The 20,245-nt window shown below is 41.6% G+C and overlaps 1 protein-coding gene across 3 annotated transcripts in view; it reads left to right on the forward strand.

Annotated features, from left to right (window-relative positions):
* Positions 1–20,245, forward strand: part of PANK3 (pantothenate kinase 3) — a 196,651-nt gene that overhangs the window by 66,294 nt on the left and 110,112 nt on the right. For all 3 annotated transcript variants that reach the window (XM_029583219.1, XM_029583221.1, XM_029583220.1), the window contains exon 3: positions 12,838–13,091. In XM_029583219.1, coding sequence (XP_029439079.1) covers positions 12,838–13,091 — 254 coding nt within the window. The remainder of the gene's footprint in view (positions 1–12,837; positions 13,092–20,245) is intronic.

Raw genomic sequence — 20,245 nt, forward strand, 5'->3', positions numbered from 1 at the left:
GCAGAGAATATCATAGCATGCTGGGCATGCTCAGTGGCCTCTCAGGGCTAGTCAAAAGTTTCTAGAAACTTTGACAGAAAGGTTTCCCGCGCTGGGCTCCGTTCGGTGATGTCACCCATGTGTGAGGACTACATCCTGCTGTCCTGGGATTTATTTATTTATTTATAATTTTTTATATACCGCCGCTCATCAAAGATATCACGTCGGTGTACAATGAACAGGAACTTACGCCGGAGCGTTATACATTTAACAGATTTAACAGATTTAACAGATTTAACTTACGCCGGAGCGTTATACATTTAACAGATTGTACATTTAACAGATTATATATTTAACAAGTTATATATTAAACGAAAGTATGTATATAAATATTTAAATATAATAAAAGTAGAATCTATTAAAAAACACAGAACTATACTTTGGGGGTATATTAGTTGAGGTAAGTTAAACAGAACTAGGGAGCAAAGGGATTCTAGTAAATTGGGGCTGAGGTAAGGGAAAAGGGTTAGGAGGAGATGTAGCAACGGGATTCTAGTAAATTGGGGCTGAGGTAAGGGAAAAGGGTTAAGAGGAGATGTAGTTCTACATTAGATGTAGTAAGAGGGGGGAGAAAGCATTTCAAAAGTAGTTAATAGCAATTGTAAAGAGAGGTATTTACAGTGGGAACAGAGGTAGGAGAATTAGAGAAGGTGTCTAGACAGGGGGAGAAGGGTAGAGAAGGCAGTGAGAAAATGGGAGAGGATCAACATATATATTTCACGTATAGGCATGTGTGAATAACCATGTCTTGAGTTTTTGCTTGAATGTTTTGGGAGATGGCTCAAGGCGCAGTTCAGTGGGCATAGTATTCCATAACAAAGGGCCAGCAAAAGAGAACGCTCGTGCTTTGGTGGAAACATGGTTATATAATTTAGGTGAAGGGGTTTGTAATGTGGCGAGGTATTGATTTCTGGTGGGTTTAATAGAAGATTGAAGTTGTATTGATTTATTAAACCATTTCATTTCAGGATTGTGGAGGGCTTTATGGATAAGTGTTAGAGTCTTGTAGTGTATGCGGGATTGAATGGGGAGCCAGTGTAATTCCTTCAAAACTGGCGTAATATGTTCCTTTGAGTTTGTGTTAGTAAGGATACGGGCTGCAGTGTTTTGCAGGATTTGTAAGGGGCGGATGGCATTTTTAGGTAGGCCTAGGAGGAGTGAATTACAATAATCTGTTTTGGAAAACAGCATGGCTTGTAGAACTGTCCGGAAATCAGATGCATGAAGCAAAGGTTTCAATTTTTTGAGTGTATGTAATTTGAAAAAGCACTCTTTAAGGATTGTACTGATAAATTTTTTGAGGGTTATTTGGTCATCAATAATGACTCCTAGGTCTCGGACTTGGTGGGAGAAATGTATGTGCGTTGATGTTATAGGTGAGGTGGGAGAAGCATGTAATGGGGTGGGAGGAGAAATGATCATGAGTTCAGTTTTAGTGGAATTGAGGGCAAGTTGTAAGGAGGTTAAGAGATTATTGATAGAAGCAAGAGTAGTGTCCCAGATTTCAAGGGCTTTAGATATGGATTCCGTTACTGGAATAAGAATTTGTACATCATCAGCGTACAAAAAGTGTGGAAGCTTAAGGTTGGCGAGGAGATGGCAAAGCGGTAGAAGATAGATATTAAAAAGGGTAGATGAGAGTGAAGATCCTTGCGGGACTCCTTGCTTTAAAGGGATTTCTTTAGATAAGTGATTGCCAATTTTGACTTTATAGTTACGGTTGGACAAGTAGGAAGTAAACCAGTTATGAGCAGTACCAGTTATTCCAATCTCATGTAGGCGTTGGAGAAGAACTTGGTGGTTAACGGTATCAAAAGCCGCTGAGATATCTAGAATTACTAGCAGCTGAGGTTGATTTCTATCTAGGCTTTTGAGAAGGTAATCATTCAAGGATAGGAGAAGAGTTTCAGTGCTATGTAATTTACGAAATCCATATTGTGAGGAAGAGAGGATATGGTGTTCTTCTAAATAGTCACTAAGTTGACGGTTGATAGTTTTTTCTAGGATTTTAGCAATAAATGGGAGGTTAGAAATGGGGCGGTAATTAGCAAGGTCTAATGGGTCTAGCTTAGGTTTTTTTAAAGTGGGTTTAAGGATGGCAAATTTAAGAGAGTTGGGCACTTGCCCAAGTTCGATGGATGCATTGATAATGTTAGAGATAGGGCTGGATATTAGATCAGGGACAGTGAGGAGGAGTTTTGTGGGGATGGTAAGCAATTTTGCTGTCTTCCAGGCTCACAAGGTCCATTTGTGATTTAACAACTTGGAATAATTTTTGTCATCTGCAAAGTTGATATCATTCATTGTTCTCCTTTCCAGATCATTTACAAATATATTAAAAAGCACCAGTCACAGTACAGATCCCTGAGACATTCCATTGTTTGCCCTACTTAACACTGTCTATTTAGCCATACTCTTGTGTTTACCATCTCATAACTAATTTGCATTCCACAATAGGACTTTACCTCTATCCCATGGCTTTTTTTTTTTTTTAATTTTCTCGTCTCTTGTGGGACACTGTCAGACGCTTTCTGAAAATCCAAATATACTACATTCACTGGCTCACCATTATCCTCATGTTTATTAACCCCTTAAAAAAAAAAAACCAAAAAAAAAAACAGATTGATGAGGCAAGATTTCCCTTGGTGAATCTATGCTGGCTGTATCCCATTAAACTATGACTTCCAATATTTTCTATGATTTTTGTTCTTTGGAATAGTTTCCATGATTTTTCCTGGCACTGACAATTAGACTCATTGGTCTATAGTTTCCCAAATCACCCTGAGCCATTTTTAAAGATTGGGGTTTTATTGGCCACACTCTGATCTTTGGGTACAATGGACAATTTTTTAGTTCTCTCAGAACTTGAGTATTAAGTTTAATGGGATAACCTTGATGAGTGCAGCGATGTTTTGATTACCGAAGATGCTATAATTTTGCTATATTGGTTACTGTATGGTGCATAACTTATCTTGTAAGTTTGTTTATGAAATGTTATGATATTTGTTTTGATATACTTTTAATTATGTTGTCTGTTGCTTAGGCATAAGTGATAAATAAATTAAGATCAAGAGTGTATACCATCTGGTCCAGGCAATTTGCTACTCTTTAATTTATCAATTTGCTGCCTTATATCTTCCAGCTTTATCAGGATTTGTTTCAGTTCTTCTGAATTACTATCTAATACAGAGAGATTTTTTGACCCCCATGGTAGTTTTTGTAGCATAATTGTATGAGAGTTGTGCGCTTTTTTCTTTGTTGTTTGACTTTACATTTGAGCCAGATATTTCTCTCCCAGCACTTCTGAGGGGATGTTTGTCAAATTCTTCTCAAAATTGATGGTGGCTAATCCTCAAGGAAAACTGGTAGGCTGTTTGTATTTTGCTTAGACCTCATAAAGGAGAGACAGCTTCAAAATTGTCATGGTCTAGGTGGATCAAAGACTTTTTATTCCCTCAACATATTTACTGAAAGGTCTTTCGACTCTGGTGGCACTTTGTCCTTTGGGGCAGCAATTTTGCTCCGAAGGACATTTGTAAAATGGTCACTTGGTCTTCCTTACATTTGTTTGGTTAGCATTACAGTTTAAATGTGCAAGCCAAGGGGGATGCAGCTTTTGGATCAGTCGTTTTCAGGGCTGTCCTGTCATCTTCCCACCTGAGTTAGTAGGCTTGGGTATTTCCCACATGTCTAGATTGGTCTATCAGGATGATAAGCAAGGAGAAGTTTAATCTAACCTATTTATTTCCTTTATTTTAATTCTGCTAGACCCATCTGGGGCACTACTGAGAAGTCAGTGGCTGTATTTTGTCATTTTTCCTGGATGAGAGTCTCTGGAGTTTCTCTGAAGTACTCAGTCTTTGTCTGGGGAGTGATTCAGACATTTTTCTGACTCCCATTTCTGGACATTTCTCTATTCCCTTCCTACTGGATTTCAGAAAGCAGGATAGTTTTCAGGGATTTTCTGTCTCCTGTTGAAGACTTTAATGGCAAGTGGCTCATCTGCACCACTCAATACTAGTGATGATATTAGAAGAGTTTTGGTTTTGTCTCCATCTTCTGGCTAGGTGCATAAACCCACATGTCTGAACTGGACTAGAAGGATTCAAGGAAGGATATTAACAGGAAAGACTAAATTGCTCCATATGTTCTTAGTTTTAATTCAAAGTAGAATCTATTGGAGACTCATAACACTAGGGATGAGATAGTCAGCTCCTACACTGAAAGGTGTCAGCTTCTATTTTTTATTTATTTATTTATTTTTTATATACCGACATTTGATCTGAGAGATCACATCAGTTGACCAGGAAGCACAATTACTGGATCCTGTAACTCTGGATATTAGGCAAAAATGGAATCTGAGTATCTGTGATATTTGCATTGAAATACCTTCTAGACTAGTGAGTTTCAAATTATAACCAATCCTGCTCGCATTCACTATTTCATTTATTTAATTAAACAATTTTACATAAGGATTACCTCTGACATAGGTAGTACTGCTAAAATATGGCCATGTTAGGTTTTCATTTTTAATAGTTTAATGCATTTTTTAATGGTTACCTGCACTATTGTGAGCATTTTTGACACATTAAAGTTTGCTTTTAACATTTAATGTTGGTATTTATTCATTTTGTTTTATGGGTATTGTATACTATATTTATCCAGCTATTTACTCATATACAGTATTACCACTAGTTGGCCTTTGGTTTACTGTTTATCTTCATCTTCCTGCCACTATTTGCTTTTTCTCATGCTGTAGGCACCTCATATATTGGCTATCTTTCCTTGACACAAGAGAATGGGAAGCTGATGAGTGATACTTCAGACAAGCCAGACCTTGCAGAGCATTTAACTACCTTATGTTCTGGCTTCCTTAAATTGCAGTTTATATTTTTTTGTAAAGGTTTTTTTTTTTCTGGGCAGTACCCAGCTGTCAAACTGCTTTTTCTCAGTTGACAAGTCGGTCAGAATTAGCCATAACATGGTTTCCTTATCTGATAGTGCCGAATAGACCCATCTCCCATCCCTCTAGCTTTTGCTTTTTTTTTTTCTTACTACTGAGCATGTGTGGAGGTCCCGTTCGCATGCTGCCTCGTGAGCTCCTCTGTCTCTCACACATTCATATGTGAAGGGTATTTTCTGCAACACTGCTATCTGCTTTGATGGTGGGAGCAGTTGTGGGGCGGGGAACAGGAATTCGATTCAGACAACCAACATGGGCCCTGATTTTTACATTCTGGGGTACTGATATGCAGAATTAAGGAAAAAAGCACAGGACTACTTCTATGGCCAAGTCCATAAGCAAAGCAAGTCAAGAGGCACTGTCTAAACTTTGCTCATCACCCAGTAAAAATGTTGCTAGAAGTACATTTTTTATGGGTTACCATAAGGTTTGGGAATAACTGCACGAAGCAGCAGTTGCTACCCTTAAGAAAAATATGAGGGTAACCTGCACGGTGCAGCAGATACTACCATAAGAAGCTGGCTGGGCAGACTGGATAGATCATTTAGTCCTTTTCTCCTGTCATTACTATGTTACCAGGCAGCCAAGTTGCCAACCAGTGGTTCAAAGTCCCCATTTTGATTCTCTTCAATTTGCTGAAAGAAGTAAGCTCATATAGATGCACATGTAGACACCCTACATTTAGACTGAGTGAAACATAGCCAGAGACTCCCACAGAGAGACAGAAACCCCACACCCAGATGGACACAGATACAAATTTACCACACTTATTTATTTATTTATTTAACAGTTTTCTATACCGACCCTCATAGTAAATAACCATATCGGATCGGTTTACATATAACAAGTGTATAACTGGGGTAACAATTCAAATTCAAGTAAACAAAGGATAAACAATAGGTAGGAATAAGTCCGAAAGTTACAATCAACAGGGAATGAGAACTTGGAAGCTTGCCATAAGCTGGAAAGAAGATAAGGCAGAAAATAAATATAAAGTGATACAGTAGAGTAGATAAAGTGATACTTAGACAGAAAAACATGAACACAGCACCCCCAGATAGAAGAGAGAGGCATAGAGACACTGCACTCAGACACAGAGAGAGGCACATGGTGGATAGATACACAGACACACACACACTCCACATCACACTCTTGACACATGGGCCATACACCACAATGGTGCAAGCCAAAAATTTTTAAAAGTGCCATACACCCTGCATATCTTTGTTTTGCTTTTTTACTGTTTTCACTAATCTTTCCTGTTTTTCTCTTTGTATTTTTCTTAGTTTTATCATCTTTCTTAGTCTTGAATTACTTAACTTTTTTACACTGTTTGCCTTTATTCTCCCCTCCCCCATCTCCTCCCACTTCCTCATTCTCTTTGGCCTCTTAGCCAATTTCCCTTGCCTACCTCACTACTTCTTTTCTCCCAGCAGGGTAGGGACTAGGTAACAGCAGAAACTCCTCCCAAGCTGAAGCGTAAGGGTGATGGGTCTCTTGGGTTGTGGAACTCTGCAGTGTCTCTTTCCATGTCCATTTCTGCCACAGAGTAAGTAGCTTTCCAACTGGACCTACCACAGCAGAAGCATCTCCTCTCCCTGGCTCGCCAGAAGAAATGCATGGCTAAGTCATGGCATATTTACATTCACAGTATTGAAGTTTTATGAGGGGTCTGAAACATATGACACTCCCAGTTATAAAGCCATTGATGCCATGGGATCTGTGTTGTCCTGGCACAACTCATGAAGCCTCCCTATGAACTGTTTAATCAGCTTCCTTAAAGTTTCTTCCATGGAAATTGGTATTTCTAGTCTCTCTCAAATCATCCAGAAGTCAGTGAGCCACAAGCTTATCTCACCATAACTACATATGCTGTTGCTTGTGGGAGAGTGGGTGGCTGGGTGTGGAGAGGGGACTGTGGGGGTTTGAGGGGTTTTGAGGGGTCGTGTGTGTCGGGAGAAAGAGTTAATAACAAGTTTGCTTACAGTAAAAATAATAATTTTCTGTAAACAGCAGGATGAATTAGTCATGTGTGAGTGACATCTGATGGTGCTGTACAGACTCATCTTCCTAGCCCAGTGGCACAAACTCCCTCATCTTGTTCCACCCATTGCCCCATATAACCCCATTACACTACCTCCCGAACCTCCGACTGTGTGTGAGTAGGAGTAATCCAGATACTACCGACCACTTAAATTCCAGACACCAAACTCTGAGCATCTGATAAACAGTGCCCATGTTTTTTCCAAACGTGGGATGTAATCATGAAGGCAAGCTGTCAGTTTATACATAGTATACATTCTGGCCAGTTTAACTTGAACATTAATTTTATGAGGAATAACAGGTTTTCCCGTCGATAGCAGGGCTGAATTAGCCATTCTGTCATGGGAGGGATCTGTCAATCAGGTCCAGGAGGTGGAGCTTGTCAAAGCAGAGATCAGAGCTTTGCTCTCTGCGGCTGCGCTTGTGTTCCCACGCAGGAAAGTAACGGAATCTCCTCAGTCTGTTCTTTCTGCGCGCGGAATCGCATGCGGAGCTGTTCTTCTCCTCAGCATTATTAAATAAAAAATGTCAAAATCGGGTTTTAAACCCTGTAATTGTGGCAAGGTAATGTCGGTCACGGATGGACATGACCGATGTTACCCATGCCTAGGGCCAGATCACAATCGTGAAGATTGTGAATTTTGTTCAAGGATGTCTCAGAGAGCCCTGAAACAACGGGCTTACAGGCTTTTTGCCTCACCGGAGGCTCATTCGTCACCTGGCCCTGCAATTTTACCAGCTCCCTCAAAGAGGGCATCTTCGTGGGATCCTCAATCCTCCAATCTTGGAGGTAAGGACATGGCAAGCTGACAAAGGCCATTGGATTTCAAACAATCCAGAGAGCCAGAAGCGCCAGCGCAAAAGAAACTGGTGCCTAAGACTTCTGCGCCTAAAATGCCTTATGCGCATAAAACTATGACTGCGCATAACACTTCTGCGCCTGAAGAACTATCGGCGCACAACACTTCTGCGCGCATGGTGCCGAAGACATGTGCGCATGGCGCCGAAGGACCCTGCGTGCACGGCGCAGACAGTTTCTGCGCACAGAGCGGCGAAGACACCTGTGTGCGCAATGAAGGAAAAATCTACGCGCACGGCGCCAACCACATCTGCATGTCCAGCGCCAGACATGGCTGTGCGCATGGTGCCGGAGACATCGGCACCGATAACTTTGGCGCGCACAGACATAGAAAGATATACACACGAGTCTAGATCCGCGCACAAATCCAAATCGGCACTCAAGACACAGAAATGCACGTCTCATGTACTATACCATGAGTTAGAGACGATGTGGATCCTCACAAATGTCTCCATTCCACCTCTCCATCGATAACCCCACCTCGTTTCGGTACTTCCCTCTCTTCGAGAGCTACTCCGACAGAATTTACAATAAAACGCAGAAAGCAATCACAGTCTTCACGTAGAAGTCATACAGACTCATCGTCACACTATTATCATAAGCACTCACATCACTACCACCACAAAATGTCGGCAAAGAGGAGTGCAACATGGGAAGTAAGCCCTTCGACTTCTAAATCATCTCACGTACCAGCTTCAAATACCTTCTCCCATACAGAGGTAATACAAGTTGCTTCCTCTAACGCTTCTACAGCTTCAGAGGATTTGATGGACATGATATGCGACAAAAAACAGAAAGACCATAAAGTATCCAATACTTTACCTCACAACACTCCAATGCAACCTAAAGCATGTGAGTCACAAGAACCAGATGGTCGTACAATAATGCCCCCTCATACAAAAGAGGCATTTTTTCAATTGTCCCAATCCTTAGCAGGATTTTATGAATCTCTGCAGTCGTCATTCAAAATGACTAATCTTGCTTTTGGCAGTTCTCCGGAACATAAGACACAGACTAATAGAGAGCAGTCGGTGGAGCCTTCAACATCTTCCATATAGCAAACCGACCAGCCTCACCAAATTATAACCAGGATATATCTTTTGATTCTCCTTCACCGCAAACATTCCCATCGGATCTGAAGGAACAACCTCAGGAGCCGTATTCCCCTCCGGAAGACCTTACATACCCAAAATTTCTGGAAAAATTATGTTCAATACTGCATCTAGAAGTTCAAAAAGAAACAGACCCTAGATCAGAAACTCTTGGCCTCCTAAAGATTTTCGATACTCCAGGAGAACCAACATCTCTTCCACCACAAGAACTCCTGCATTCAGTCTTACAGAAATACTGGGAAACACCTTACGCAATCTCAGCGGTTTCCAGGAAGACTGACATAAAATTTTGTATGAGGAAAACATCACCGTACTCTATACCACAATTACTCACGCTTCAATTGTAGTAGAGTCGGCGATGCAAAGATTTAAGAAAACAGTCTCATTCCTCATACCCACCAGGGAAAGACAACACATATTTAGATGAGTTTGGCAGGAAAATATACCATAACTCAATGTTGAATGCCCAAATTATGCACCATCAGTTCTACATGGTACAATTACCTATATGAGTGCATACAGGCTATAAAAGGTATGCTTTCCTTGACTGCGGATCACATACCTCCGCCTCTTCATGACATGGAAGAGTGTTCCTGACACCTTTAGAAGTCAATCTATGAAGCATATGAAACAACGTCTAGGGCATCGGCAATAGCCATTGCAGCCTGCAGACTAGCATGGTTACCCTCAAGTTCGATACGTGAAGATTTGCACGAAAAACTTAACAAACCTCCCATGTACAGGAGATAACCTGTTCGGAGAACGATTTCAGGACACAGTAGGTAAACTGAAGGAAGAAGCTCTAGCAGTACAATCATTAACATCACATCCTAACTATTCGACCACACGTCGTTATATTGGATCTACTCGTAGGCAATCATATGCCAGGAGACCCTATAGATCTTACCAGTCCTTTCGTACACAGGCTTACCCTGCGTACCAGCATCCTGCTCCACAACAGAATACCTCAAACCAACGTAGAGGTAAACCACGTAACCAGAGACAGCAGGCACAACAGCCGGCTACTGCAGAGAAAGCGACTTCATCTTTTTAGTTACCCAGCCACCACCACAACATCAAGCACCACCCGGCAGGATTCATTCCTGCCTGGCAGCCTGGGAGAGAATAACATCCGATCAATGGGTTTTGGAGATTTATTTATTTTATTTATTTTTAATTTTTATATACCGATGTTCTTGTATGAAATACAAATCACTCCGGTTTACATATAACAGTTGAAATGCCCAAAAAAGGGGAGGGGCTTTACATAGAACATTAGAACAAAGTACAAATTAAACATAGTATAGTATAATTACAAGAAACGTTTGAACTCAAAATCATAGTACAGTTAAAAAAAAGTCTTAATAGGATAATTCAATGAGGTATCCCCTAATTGGGTTTATCATAGCATCTAGGCTGCATTAAGTGTCTGGGTAGGCTTGGCGGAAAAGCCAGGTTTTTAGCTTTTTTTTTTTTTTAACTCCTGATGACTTGGTTCAAGTCTTAGATCGGGGGGGAGCACGTTCCATTGGTGGGGGCCTGCTGAAGATAGTGCTCGTTTGCTCAAAGATGATTTAGTACCAAAGAGATTTAGTATCAAGTATTTAGTATCAAAGAGAGAGTACGTCACAGCTACCAACTCCAATTTGTCACAAAACCCATATTACCTCATCTTTCCACTTTCAAGATTCACAGCTTCCAACCACAACTGGGGGAGGAAATTGCTTTGCTTCGCAAACAACAAGCAATTCGACAAATTTACCCGGAAACCCAATCAGTAGGATTTTATTCCCCATACTTCCTCATACCCAAGAAGCCGGGTGGCCTTCGCCCCATCCTAGACCTAAGGGAATTGAACAAATTTCTCACCAAAGAGAAATTCAAAATGGTATCGTTGAAATCAGACCTTCCTCTGATTCAAACCAACGATTGGATGTGCTCCATCGACCTGAAGGATGCTTACACACACATTCCAATCCATCCATCCTCGTGGCATTACCTATGCTTTCGCTACAGGCATCAACACTACCAGTACAAAGTTCTCCCCTTTGGACTATCTGCTGCTCCCAGGGTGTTCACCAAATGCATGGTAGTGGTGGTGGCTCATCTCAGACAACAAGGTATAACCATCTTTCCATATCTGGACGATTGGCTCATAATCGCCCCAACTCCAAACATCTTACTTGAGCACCTCCATCGAGTGATACAATGCTTGCAAGAATTAGGATTGGTGATCAATTTTCAGAAATCACCCCTACAAACACAACAGTTACAGTTCATAGGAGCATGCCTGGACACTACGTGCAACAGGGCATACCTACCAAGCGACAGAATATCACAATTCCGTCTTCTGCTACATACCTTGAACCATACTCAGAGACCTTCAGCGAGACAGGTTTTAGTAGTCCTCGGCTACATAGCAGCAGCGAATTTCATGGTTCCCAACACCAGGCTACACATGAGACGCCTGCAATGGGGCTTGAAACGTCAATGGAAACAACACTCACAACCATTGACACAGAAGGTATCGATCTCCGAGATGAGAAAAGACATAACATGGTGGCTCCTGGACTCCACCCTGTCCAAGGGAGCATTGTTCAGTTCCCCTCCTCACAACGTAGTATTAACCACAGATGCGTCTCGCAAGGGCTGGGGTGCACAAGGGTTATGGACAATCTCGGAACAAAACTTGCAAATAAATTTATTGGAACTCAGAGCGATTCAGAATGCATTACGAGTATTCCAAGACCACCTGAAAGGACGCAGGGATCAAGCATTCATTTTACAGTGTGACATCACATCATTCTGTTAATTTGTTGAAAAGTGGCTCAACAAATGAGCTACTGTTTGTTGAGCCACTGTCCTACTGCTTGGTCCTTGTAAACCGGTACGATGTGTAAACGGCTATCGGTATATAAAAAATGTTAAATATCATTTTAGATTAATTTTATTGAGAATGTTTCGTTTATAATGGGCTTTGTATTATAAATAAAAGGTCAATCAGTCTTCATTCTTTGTTCTGTTTGTAATGTGCTTACGAGGGTAATCTTTCAAGTTTCCACTGTTCGTATTTGAAATGCATAAATATTGGGCCTTATTTACAAATTACTTTTTTGTATTCTGAGCCTATGGAAAATATTTATTGAATAAGAGCCATTCTATTATTCTTGAACCACGCTTGTAGGTCATTTAGTTTAAAAATTATTTTATTACTTTGCTCCTGTCCCTGAAAATAGTATAAAACAATAGACTGAAAAGCAAAGTGAGGTGCAGGGATCCCACGGATGAGTGGACATGAAAGAAGGATCAGAGCACACTTGAACGACCAGGTCACAGTGCATGTTGAAAATAGTGGCTCATTTCCTGATATGAATTTCAAGGAGGCTTCCTCTTGGCAAAGTACTGCTTTAATACTAGAAAATGAGACACAAGCAAATGGCCCACAGCAGGAGTGAAACCTGGAAACCACCATGCGGAAATGTGAAATGTCACGTGGTCTGAGGTTCACAATCCATTGACTGGGCTGCCACTCCTGTTGTGTGCTGCTTTCTCCAGTGTACTCACGTGGGAGCAGTTTTATGACAGCTTAGAGGTCTGTTTCCTGCTCTATAGGGCTGTTTTTTTTGTTTGTGGTTTTTTGTTTGTTTGGCCCTTGCATGCAGTTTCTGTTTTTAGTGTACTTTTAATATTTTGTTTAAGCAGTTCCTTTCTGCCTGTCTGCACATAGTCATGTAAATTAGTTGTTTCCATCTATAGACATACGGTAAATAATAGCAGAAGTGATGAGTTTACTAATTACATTTGTATTTTCTTTCTTATAGATTGGAAACCTCCAACTTCACAAACTGGATGAACTTGATTGCCTTGTGAAAGGCTTGCTGTACATAGATTCTGTCAGTTTTAATGGACAGGCCGAATGCTATTACTTTGAAAATGCATCAGAACCTGAAAGATGCCAGAAGATGCCTTTTAACCTAGATGACCCATACCCTTTGCTGGTTGTAAATATTGGTTCAGGAGTCAGTATCTTAGCAGTCCATTCCAAAGATAATTATAAGAGAGTGTCTGGAACAAGGTATTCATTTTAAACCTTCTTAAATCTTTTAAATAGTCCTACTGACTAATGAAAAAATGCTAATATTTATTTAATTTTGATAGTAATGGCATACATAACTCTTTATTGGGACTGCATTCATTCTACAGTAGTACTGTGTTGGTCGCCATACGTAGATACTTGTTTGGGTTTTTTTTTTACGTTTTTAGGGGGTCATTTTGTAATATCACACTTAAGCTAGCAAATATGTGTGTGCTAAACCAGTTTTCAAAGCAGACTTATAAGCATAAGACCACTTTGAAAATTATCCCAGTAAAATTGTGCTCAGTTATACTTTTTTGGTGAGTATATTTTGGCCGAGAACATTTGGTGAGTATAGTTTGGCCGAGAACATTTACATGCATACTTATTAAAATCACGCAACTCCCAGCCTGACCCAGATTCCACCTCAATGGAATGCTTCTGACCTATATGCATAAATATATGGGCATATCACAATTTTCTATAGGGCCATTTCTGCAGGTACAGCACTACTTTATCGATGGTAGTCCTTTTAAAAATTACCCTCTAAGGAGATCATTTTCAAAGTGACTTACTCGTATGAAAACTCCCTGTGTTATGCATGTAAATGGTGCTTTGAAAGTCAGTCAATGGTTGTGCATGTAAAAATATGCATGAAACATGATTTTGCACATACTTTTACTCAGGGCCGGTGCAAGGGTATTGGGCACCCTAGGCGACCCTTGCACTGCCACCCCCCTCCTACCTGTTTCAGCGCACTCAGTGTCACTCCCCCCCCCCCCCCCACACACACACCTGTTTTGGCGCAGACTGTGTGCTTCTCAGGGCCGCGAGCAGGCTCCATTTCTCTTTGCACGAGCGGGATAGGCCCCGCTTGCGGCATCACGTGGCTGCTCTTTGGCACCCCCTACGGCTCGGTGCCCTAGGCGACCGCTGAAGTTCGCCTAATGGATGCACCGGCCCTGCTTCCGAGCAGGGTGCAATTTTCAGTCAGGCCGATACAGTACAGTGCGCTCTGGAGCGCACTGTTAACCTGCTCTTGGATGCGCGTTTTTCTTTACCCCTTATTCAGTAAGGGGAGGAAAACGCGCGTCCAACCCGCAGCACCTACTAGCGCCCTCAACATGCAAATGCATGTTGATGGCCCTATTAGGTATGCGCGCGGGATACAGAAAGTAAAATGTGCAGCCAAGCCGCACATTTTATTTTCAGAAATTAGCGCCGACCCAAAGGTCGGCGCTAATTTCTTCTGGCGCCAGGAAAGTGCACAGAAAAGCAGTAAAAACTGCTTTTCTGTGCACTCTCTGATTTAATATCATAGCGATATTAAGTCGGAGGTCCCAAAAAGTAAAAAAAAAAAAAAAATTGAAGTCAGCTCGCAGCTGTCGGGCCGAAAACAGGACACTCAATTTTGCTAGCGTCCGGTTTCCGAGCCCGTGGCTATCAGCGGGCTCAAGAACCGACGCCGGCAAAATTGAGCGTCGGCTGTCAAACCCGCTGACAGCAGTCGCTCCTGTCAAAAAGGAGGCGCTAGGGACGCGCTAGTGTCCCTAGCGCCTCCTTTTCCCCGTTTTTACCACGTCACCTAATTTAAATACAGAATCGCGCGCGCCAGGAGAGCGGGCGTTCGTCCGCTCTCCCGCGGACTTTACTGTATCGGCCCGAGTGTAAGTCTGTGTGCAGTTTGGGACAATCCATAGATTTTCAAGGTGGACTTGTGTGCATAAACTCACTTTTGAAAATGTAGGCTAAAAATCTCCAGGTAATCAGTATCCACAAACGTTGTTTTTATTTAAACAGCATTTATATTCCACCAATACACACGGTTATCAGCAGAGTAAAACATTAAACTATATATAATACAATTGATAAAATTATAATACAATTGAAATTATTGAATAAAACACTAAGAAGAAATCTCAGTTGGTAGGAATAGTACAGGCGTTTACATTAAATAAAAAAAAAAAAAATAGACTTTGAGTTGTTTGAAAATTATCCTCTTAAAATGTTAGCTTGAAATTTCTTTTTTTGTAACTTTTGATTTAATGTACCAGAAAACAGCACTGCCATCCAGCAAAGTTCAATCAACAGAAATAATAATGTACACAACTTTACAGTAAGCATCTTTTTTTACCCAGAGGACCTAGAGTTATACAAAACCCAGTATTGGCCCCAAACTTTATCGTACAGTGTAAAATTGTCTCGTATAAAGGTCAGCTTCTCAGTTAGTGCGATTAGTATGAACCTGACCCCTCCAGTGCTCAAGGGTAGGAGCAAATTTCCATTAGCTGTGATGGAAAAGCGGACCGCATAGATCAGATGCTGGAGAAGCAGCTTCCAGTATCTGTCCCACCAGCCCAGTAAAGCCAGTGCTGGCATAATGTTCACCGAACAATGCTCAAAAGGCATTCCCACCATACATGTAAATAGGTACCCATCTGGCCACAACCCTTCCAGCAAAGTGGGGATGTGGAAACACAAAATTTATTGACGAAAATAGGATATTGATAACCCCTCAACAAAAGCTTCACTAGATATTCAGCTTGATGCGCACACATGGACACCCTCTGCGTGTTGCTCCATATTCCTCTCCACCCCTTAGCATTAATGTCCAGGCCCAGATCTCTACACCACTGCCTCTCTACTGGCAGAGAGGGCTCAGCCAGGTCTGGATCCCTGCTTTGTATAATAATGAACATGCCTTCCTTGTCCTTTCCTCTCCCAAAAATGCCATCTCCAGGGGGGGCGGGATCACTCAACTCTGAGCCCTTAACCTATCAAGGATGCTAAGCAATCTGTCTAGGTAAGAAAGAGAAGTATCAGGCACCCCAAATTCCTCCAGAGTAGAGAAGGATTTAACAGCCATCCTCATACAACTGTCCCCAAAACGTAAGCCCTGCCTCCCACCACTTCTTAGCCTCTGCACTAAATGTGTGCACTGACAGAGTGGGATTGCATCATAGAGGGGAGAGAGGGTAGGAAAGTTACCCCTCTCCACCCTGCCTCCCAACCAACCCCTATTTTCCCAAATGCTGCAGCTTCATCCCCCATTCCATCCATCTCTGCCTGCTACAAATATTTCAGCAGGAGAACCTCCCCTCCGTCCCCCCACACACACTGCTTGTCTCTTCCCAAAGGCAGCATAGACCCGGTCAGCACCACCGCCAAAAACAGGCCCAGGCTGTACATCATGCCAAGATCCCTGCTTGTGTCCTCTCATTGAGCTTGGCCTCCCTTCTATATACTTCTGCCTACTGCAACCATGACAACTGTATTTTTGGCACGAGCCAGGAGCAGTGCTGTCATGGTCTCTCCCTGCACACACCCACCACAGTCATTCCCTCTCCAGTTGGTCTGTATCTGGGACAGTATAGGCAAGAGACAGCAAAACACCAAGCCAAGGTCCTTTATCCCAAAGCCCTTTTCTTACCCCCTCCCCTGCTCAACATATATCACCAACTCCCCACTCCCCTATAGTGAGAAATGCATCCTCATCAATGTAAGATTCAGGAAAGGAAATTAGGATAAGCCCTGTCCACCATAACACGCTTATACTACCCATATAAAAAAAGGTTATAAAGTAGTTATCTCTATGTAATTTGGCCTGCTCCTCTGACGGCACTCGTCACAGGAACGTTTTCCCTTCCTTCACAGAATCAGGATCTTCTCCTCATGGCAGTTCCCTCACTCATTGACAAGCCTCCACAATTCGGCACATATCCCAAGTTTATGGAGTCAGATGATTACAGTCCTAGGCCTAGCGTTTTCTTTTGGCAGAGGGTCAAGGGAGCGATGCGCCAATCAGTTTTCACCTTTACTTCCTTAACTGTAAGATTAAGCAATGTTGGGAGCCAGGAAATGAAAACAGCTACCACATCGGAACCAGGCTGCTGTCGAGTCAACCACAAGATAAATTACAAGATATTCTCTCATGGGCACAGACAAATACTATCTATAAAATTAGTTTTGAAGCACTTCTTTGTGATCCTTTACAATCTTTATCACTGCAAATGATTGAAATGACCGGATGGCTTTGAATCCTACCCATCATCAACCACCCTCCTCATCTACAAATCATGCCTTAACTCATACAGAAACAACATTAACACAACAAAGAGAATATTCTTCTCCAAAAAAATCCACCACCTCATTTTCGATTCAAGAGCTCTTTTCTCCTATGTATCAACCCTCACAAAACCCCCGGCACCTACCATTCCAGACGATCAAGCACTCAATAAAGCGAACGAACTGGCAGACTTCTTCGACAACAAAATCACTTCACTCCTAGCCCCCCTCAAGGGACCATCTACACATCCAAAACACGTAATCAACCTCACCCCCCAATCTTCGCGTTCACCCACTCAACAAACACCTCACTCAACCGCTCAACAATCACCACTCCCAACAGATCAACAACCATCGCACCCAAATGTCAAACAACCCAACACTTCACTAACAGTGCTCAACACTTTTGAGCTCACATCCACTCTAGAAATTGAGAATATTCTCAAGAAGATAAAACCATCCTCCCATCCATCAGACCATATTCCATCCAACAAACTGAGTCTGATCACCAACACCATAGCCAAACCTTTAGCAGACATTATTAACTGCTCCTTCACTCAAGGTCATGTCCCGAACCAACTCAAGTTAGCCATGCTCAAGCCGCTCCTCAAAAAACCCAACTTACCCACCTCAGACCCAGCTAACTTTAGACCCATAGCAAACCTCCCGTTGATTGCCAGAGTTATGGAGAAAGTTGTAAACAAACAACTTACAGAATATCTTGACGAAAACAACATCCTCACCTCAAACCAATTTGGCTTTCGTAAGTCTATGAATACCGAATCATTATTAACATCACTATCAGACACTATCATTTTCAACCTAGAAAAGGGCCAACCTTGCCTCCTCGCTCTCCTGGATCTTTCATCAGCGTTTGATACCGTTAACCACTCATGCCTTCTGCAACGCCTAATAGACATCGGCATTACAGGAGCAGCTTTTAACTGGTTCAAATCGTTTTTGGAGAACAGAACATACAAGGTCAAGATAAATAACAAAGAGTCCCACACCATCGAATCCAAAAGGGGGGTACCACAAGGATCATCCCTCTCCCCGACTCTCTTCAATATTTATCTACTCCCACTCTGTCAACTTCTCACTAACCTTAAGCTAAGACATTACCTATACGCGGATGATATTCAAATCCTCATCCCTATAGAAGATTCCATTCACAAAGCCATATCATTCTGGAATAAATGTCTGTCAGCTATCAACAATCTACTCACCAGCCTCAACTTGGTTCTAAACAAAAACAAAACTGAAATCCTCATTATAACACCGGATAACTATACCCCCTCCTCACATTCTAACACTAATCAACATCCGGACACCGCAGGGCTCTCCACCACGCAACAAGTTAGAGACCTGGGAGTCATCATAGACAACAGACTCAGTCTCAACAAATTCGTCAACAACACAACAAAAGAATGTTTCTTTAAACTTCAAACATTAAAGAAACTCAAACCTCTCCTCCTATACAGAGACTTCCGCATGGTTTTACAAGCCATCATACTCCCAAAGCTAGATTACTGTAACTCTCTCCTCCTAGGCCTACCAGCATGCACCATCAAACCACTTCAGATGGTCCTGAACGCCTCTGCAAGAATTCTATCAAATGCCAAAAAGAGAGATCATATCACCCCAATTCTCCACCATCTCCACTGGCTTCCGATTAAATACAGGATCCAGTTCAAGTCTTTAATGATGATACATAAGGCCTTACACAACATCGCACCTCTCAACCTAACATTTCAAATTCAATTACACACATCTGTGAAACCAACCAGAAGCGCCTATCAGAACAGACTAATCACACAACCGGCGAAATCCGTTCTGAGGAAACGTGCATTATCCACAGCGGGCCCTTCACTTTGGAACTCGCTCCCTCCAGACCTTCGTTTGGAACCATGCCACTCTACATTTAAAGGGAAACTTAAGACTTGGCTTTTCAAACAAGCTTTCCCCTAGAGCCAAGAACTCGAATAAAAGTCTTTTTCAAGCCCACAACGAGTTATTCAGATCTATTATTTTCTTCCTTTTTTCAATCAGAAATTTACACATGCTGACTTCAATGTAAAATCTTGTTTACTTAGTTCTTGTTCAATGTAAAACTTCTTTTTTTATTCTGTTCTATGTAAACCGCTATTTGTAGCGATAGTTACTGTTCTTTGTGAACCGGGGTGATATGTATATTATACAGGAACCTCCGGTATATAAATTATTTAAATAAATAAATAAATAAATAAAGCACGTTGTCAGGCTTGCTGATGCGGTCTCTATATATACATTGAAATAATATGTGAGTTTGGTGAAGAGCATTTTTGTATAATTGATTGGCTGATTCCTTTTGTATCTTTGGCATTTTGCATGCAGGATCGATTTTGGCTCTTTGTTTCTTGTCTGGGTCTAGGAAAGACCAGCTAGAACTCCACAGAGGAGTCACCATAAATAGTGATCTCTGGTAGCTGCCCGAGAATCTTTTAGGAGACTGTAAGCCACCTTCGTTGTTCTGATACAAATACAGCAAAAAAGTAGAGCACAATATAATCTTAGTTTTTTCGAGATCTTGGTCAGGATTTTAACTGAGATGGATTAGTGCACAGAGGAATTAGTGACTTTCAGGATATTTATTTATTTATTTATTGGTTTTTATATACCGCCGTTTATCAAGATATCACGTCGGTGTACAGAGAACATATTAACATACGCCTTGGCGTTATAAAACGAACGCCGTAGCTTTATACATAAAACGCATTAACTTTCTACATAGAACAAGATAGTAAGAGTTAAAAAACTATACGCCAACGAATTATATATAGAACAATTTTGTAAAAATAAAATAAAATAAATACAGAGAACAACTTAGTAAGGCGGGGGAGGCAATCAAGGCTTAAATTAAGTATATGGAGCTGAATGGAGTGGTGTGCTGAGAGGTTGGGGCTTTTAAAATCTCACCCATACTGTTAAAAAATTAAAATGGGACATAATTTTTGTTTTGTTCTTGTTTGGTCACAGCACAGCTAGATTCACCGCCCCCCCCCCTCCCCCCCAACCATTCTGTGAAATGTATCATTAAATCTTTAAATACC

Source organism: Rhinatrema bivittatum, chromosome 18 (genome assembly GCF_901001135.1).
Source record: "Rhinatrema bivittatum chromosome 18, aRhiBiv1.1, whole genome shotgun sequence".
Classification (NCBI taxonomy): domain Eukaryota; kingdom Metazoa; phylum Chordata; class Amphibia; order Gymnophiona; family Rhinatrematidae; genus Rhinatrema; species Rhinatrema bivittatum.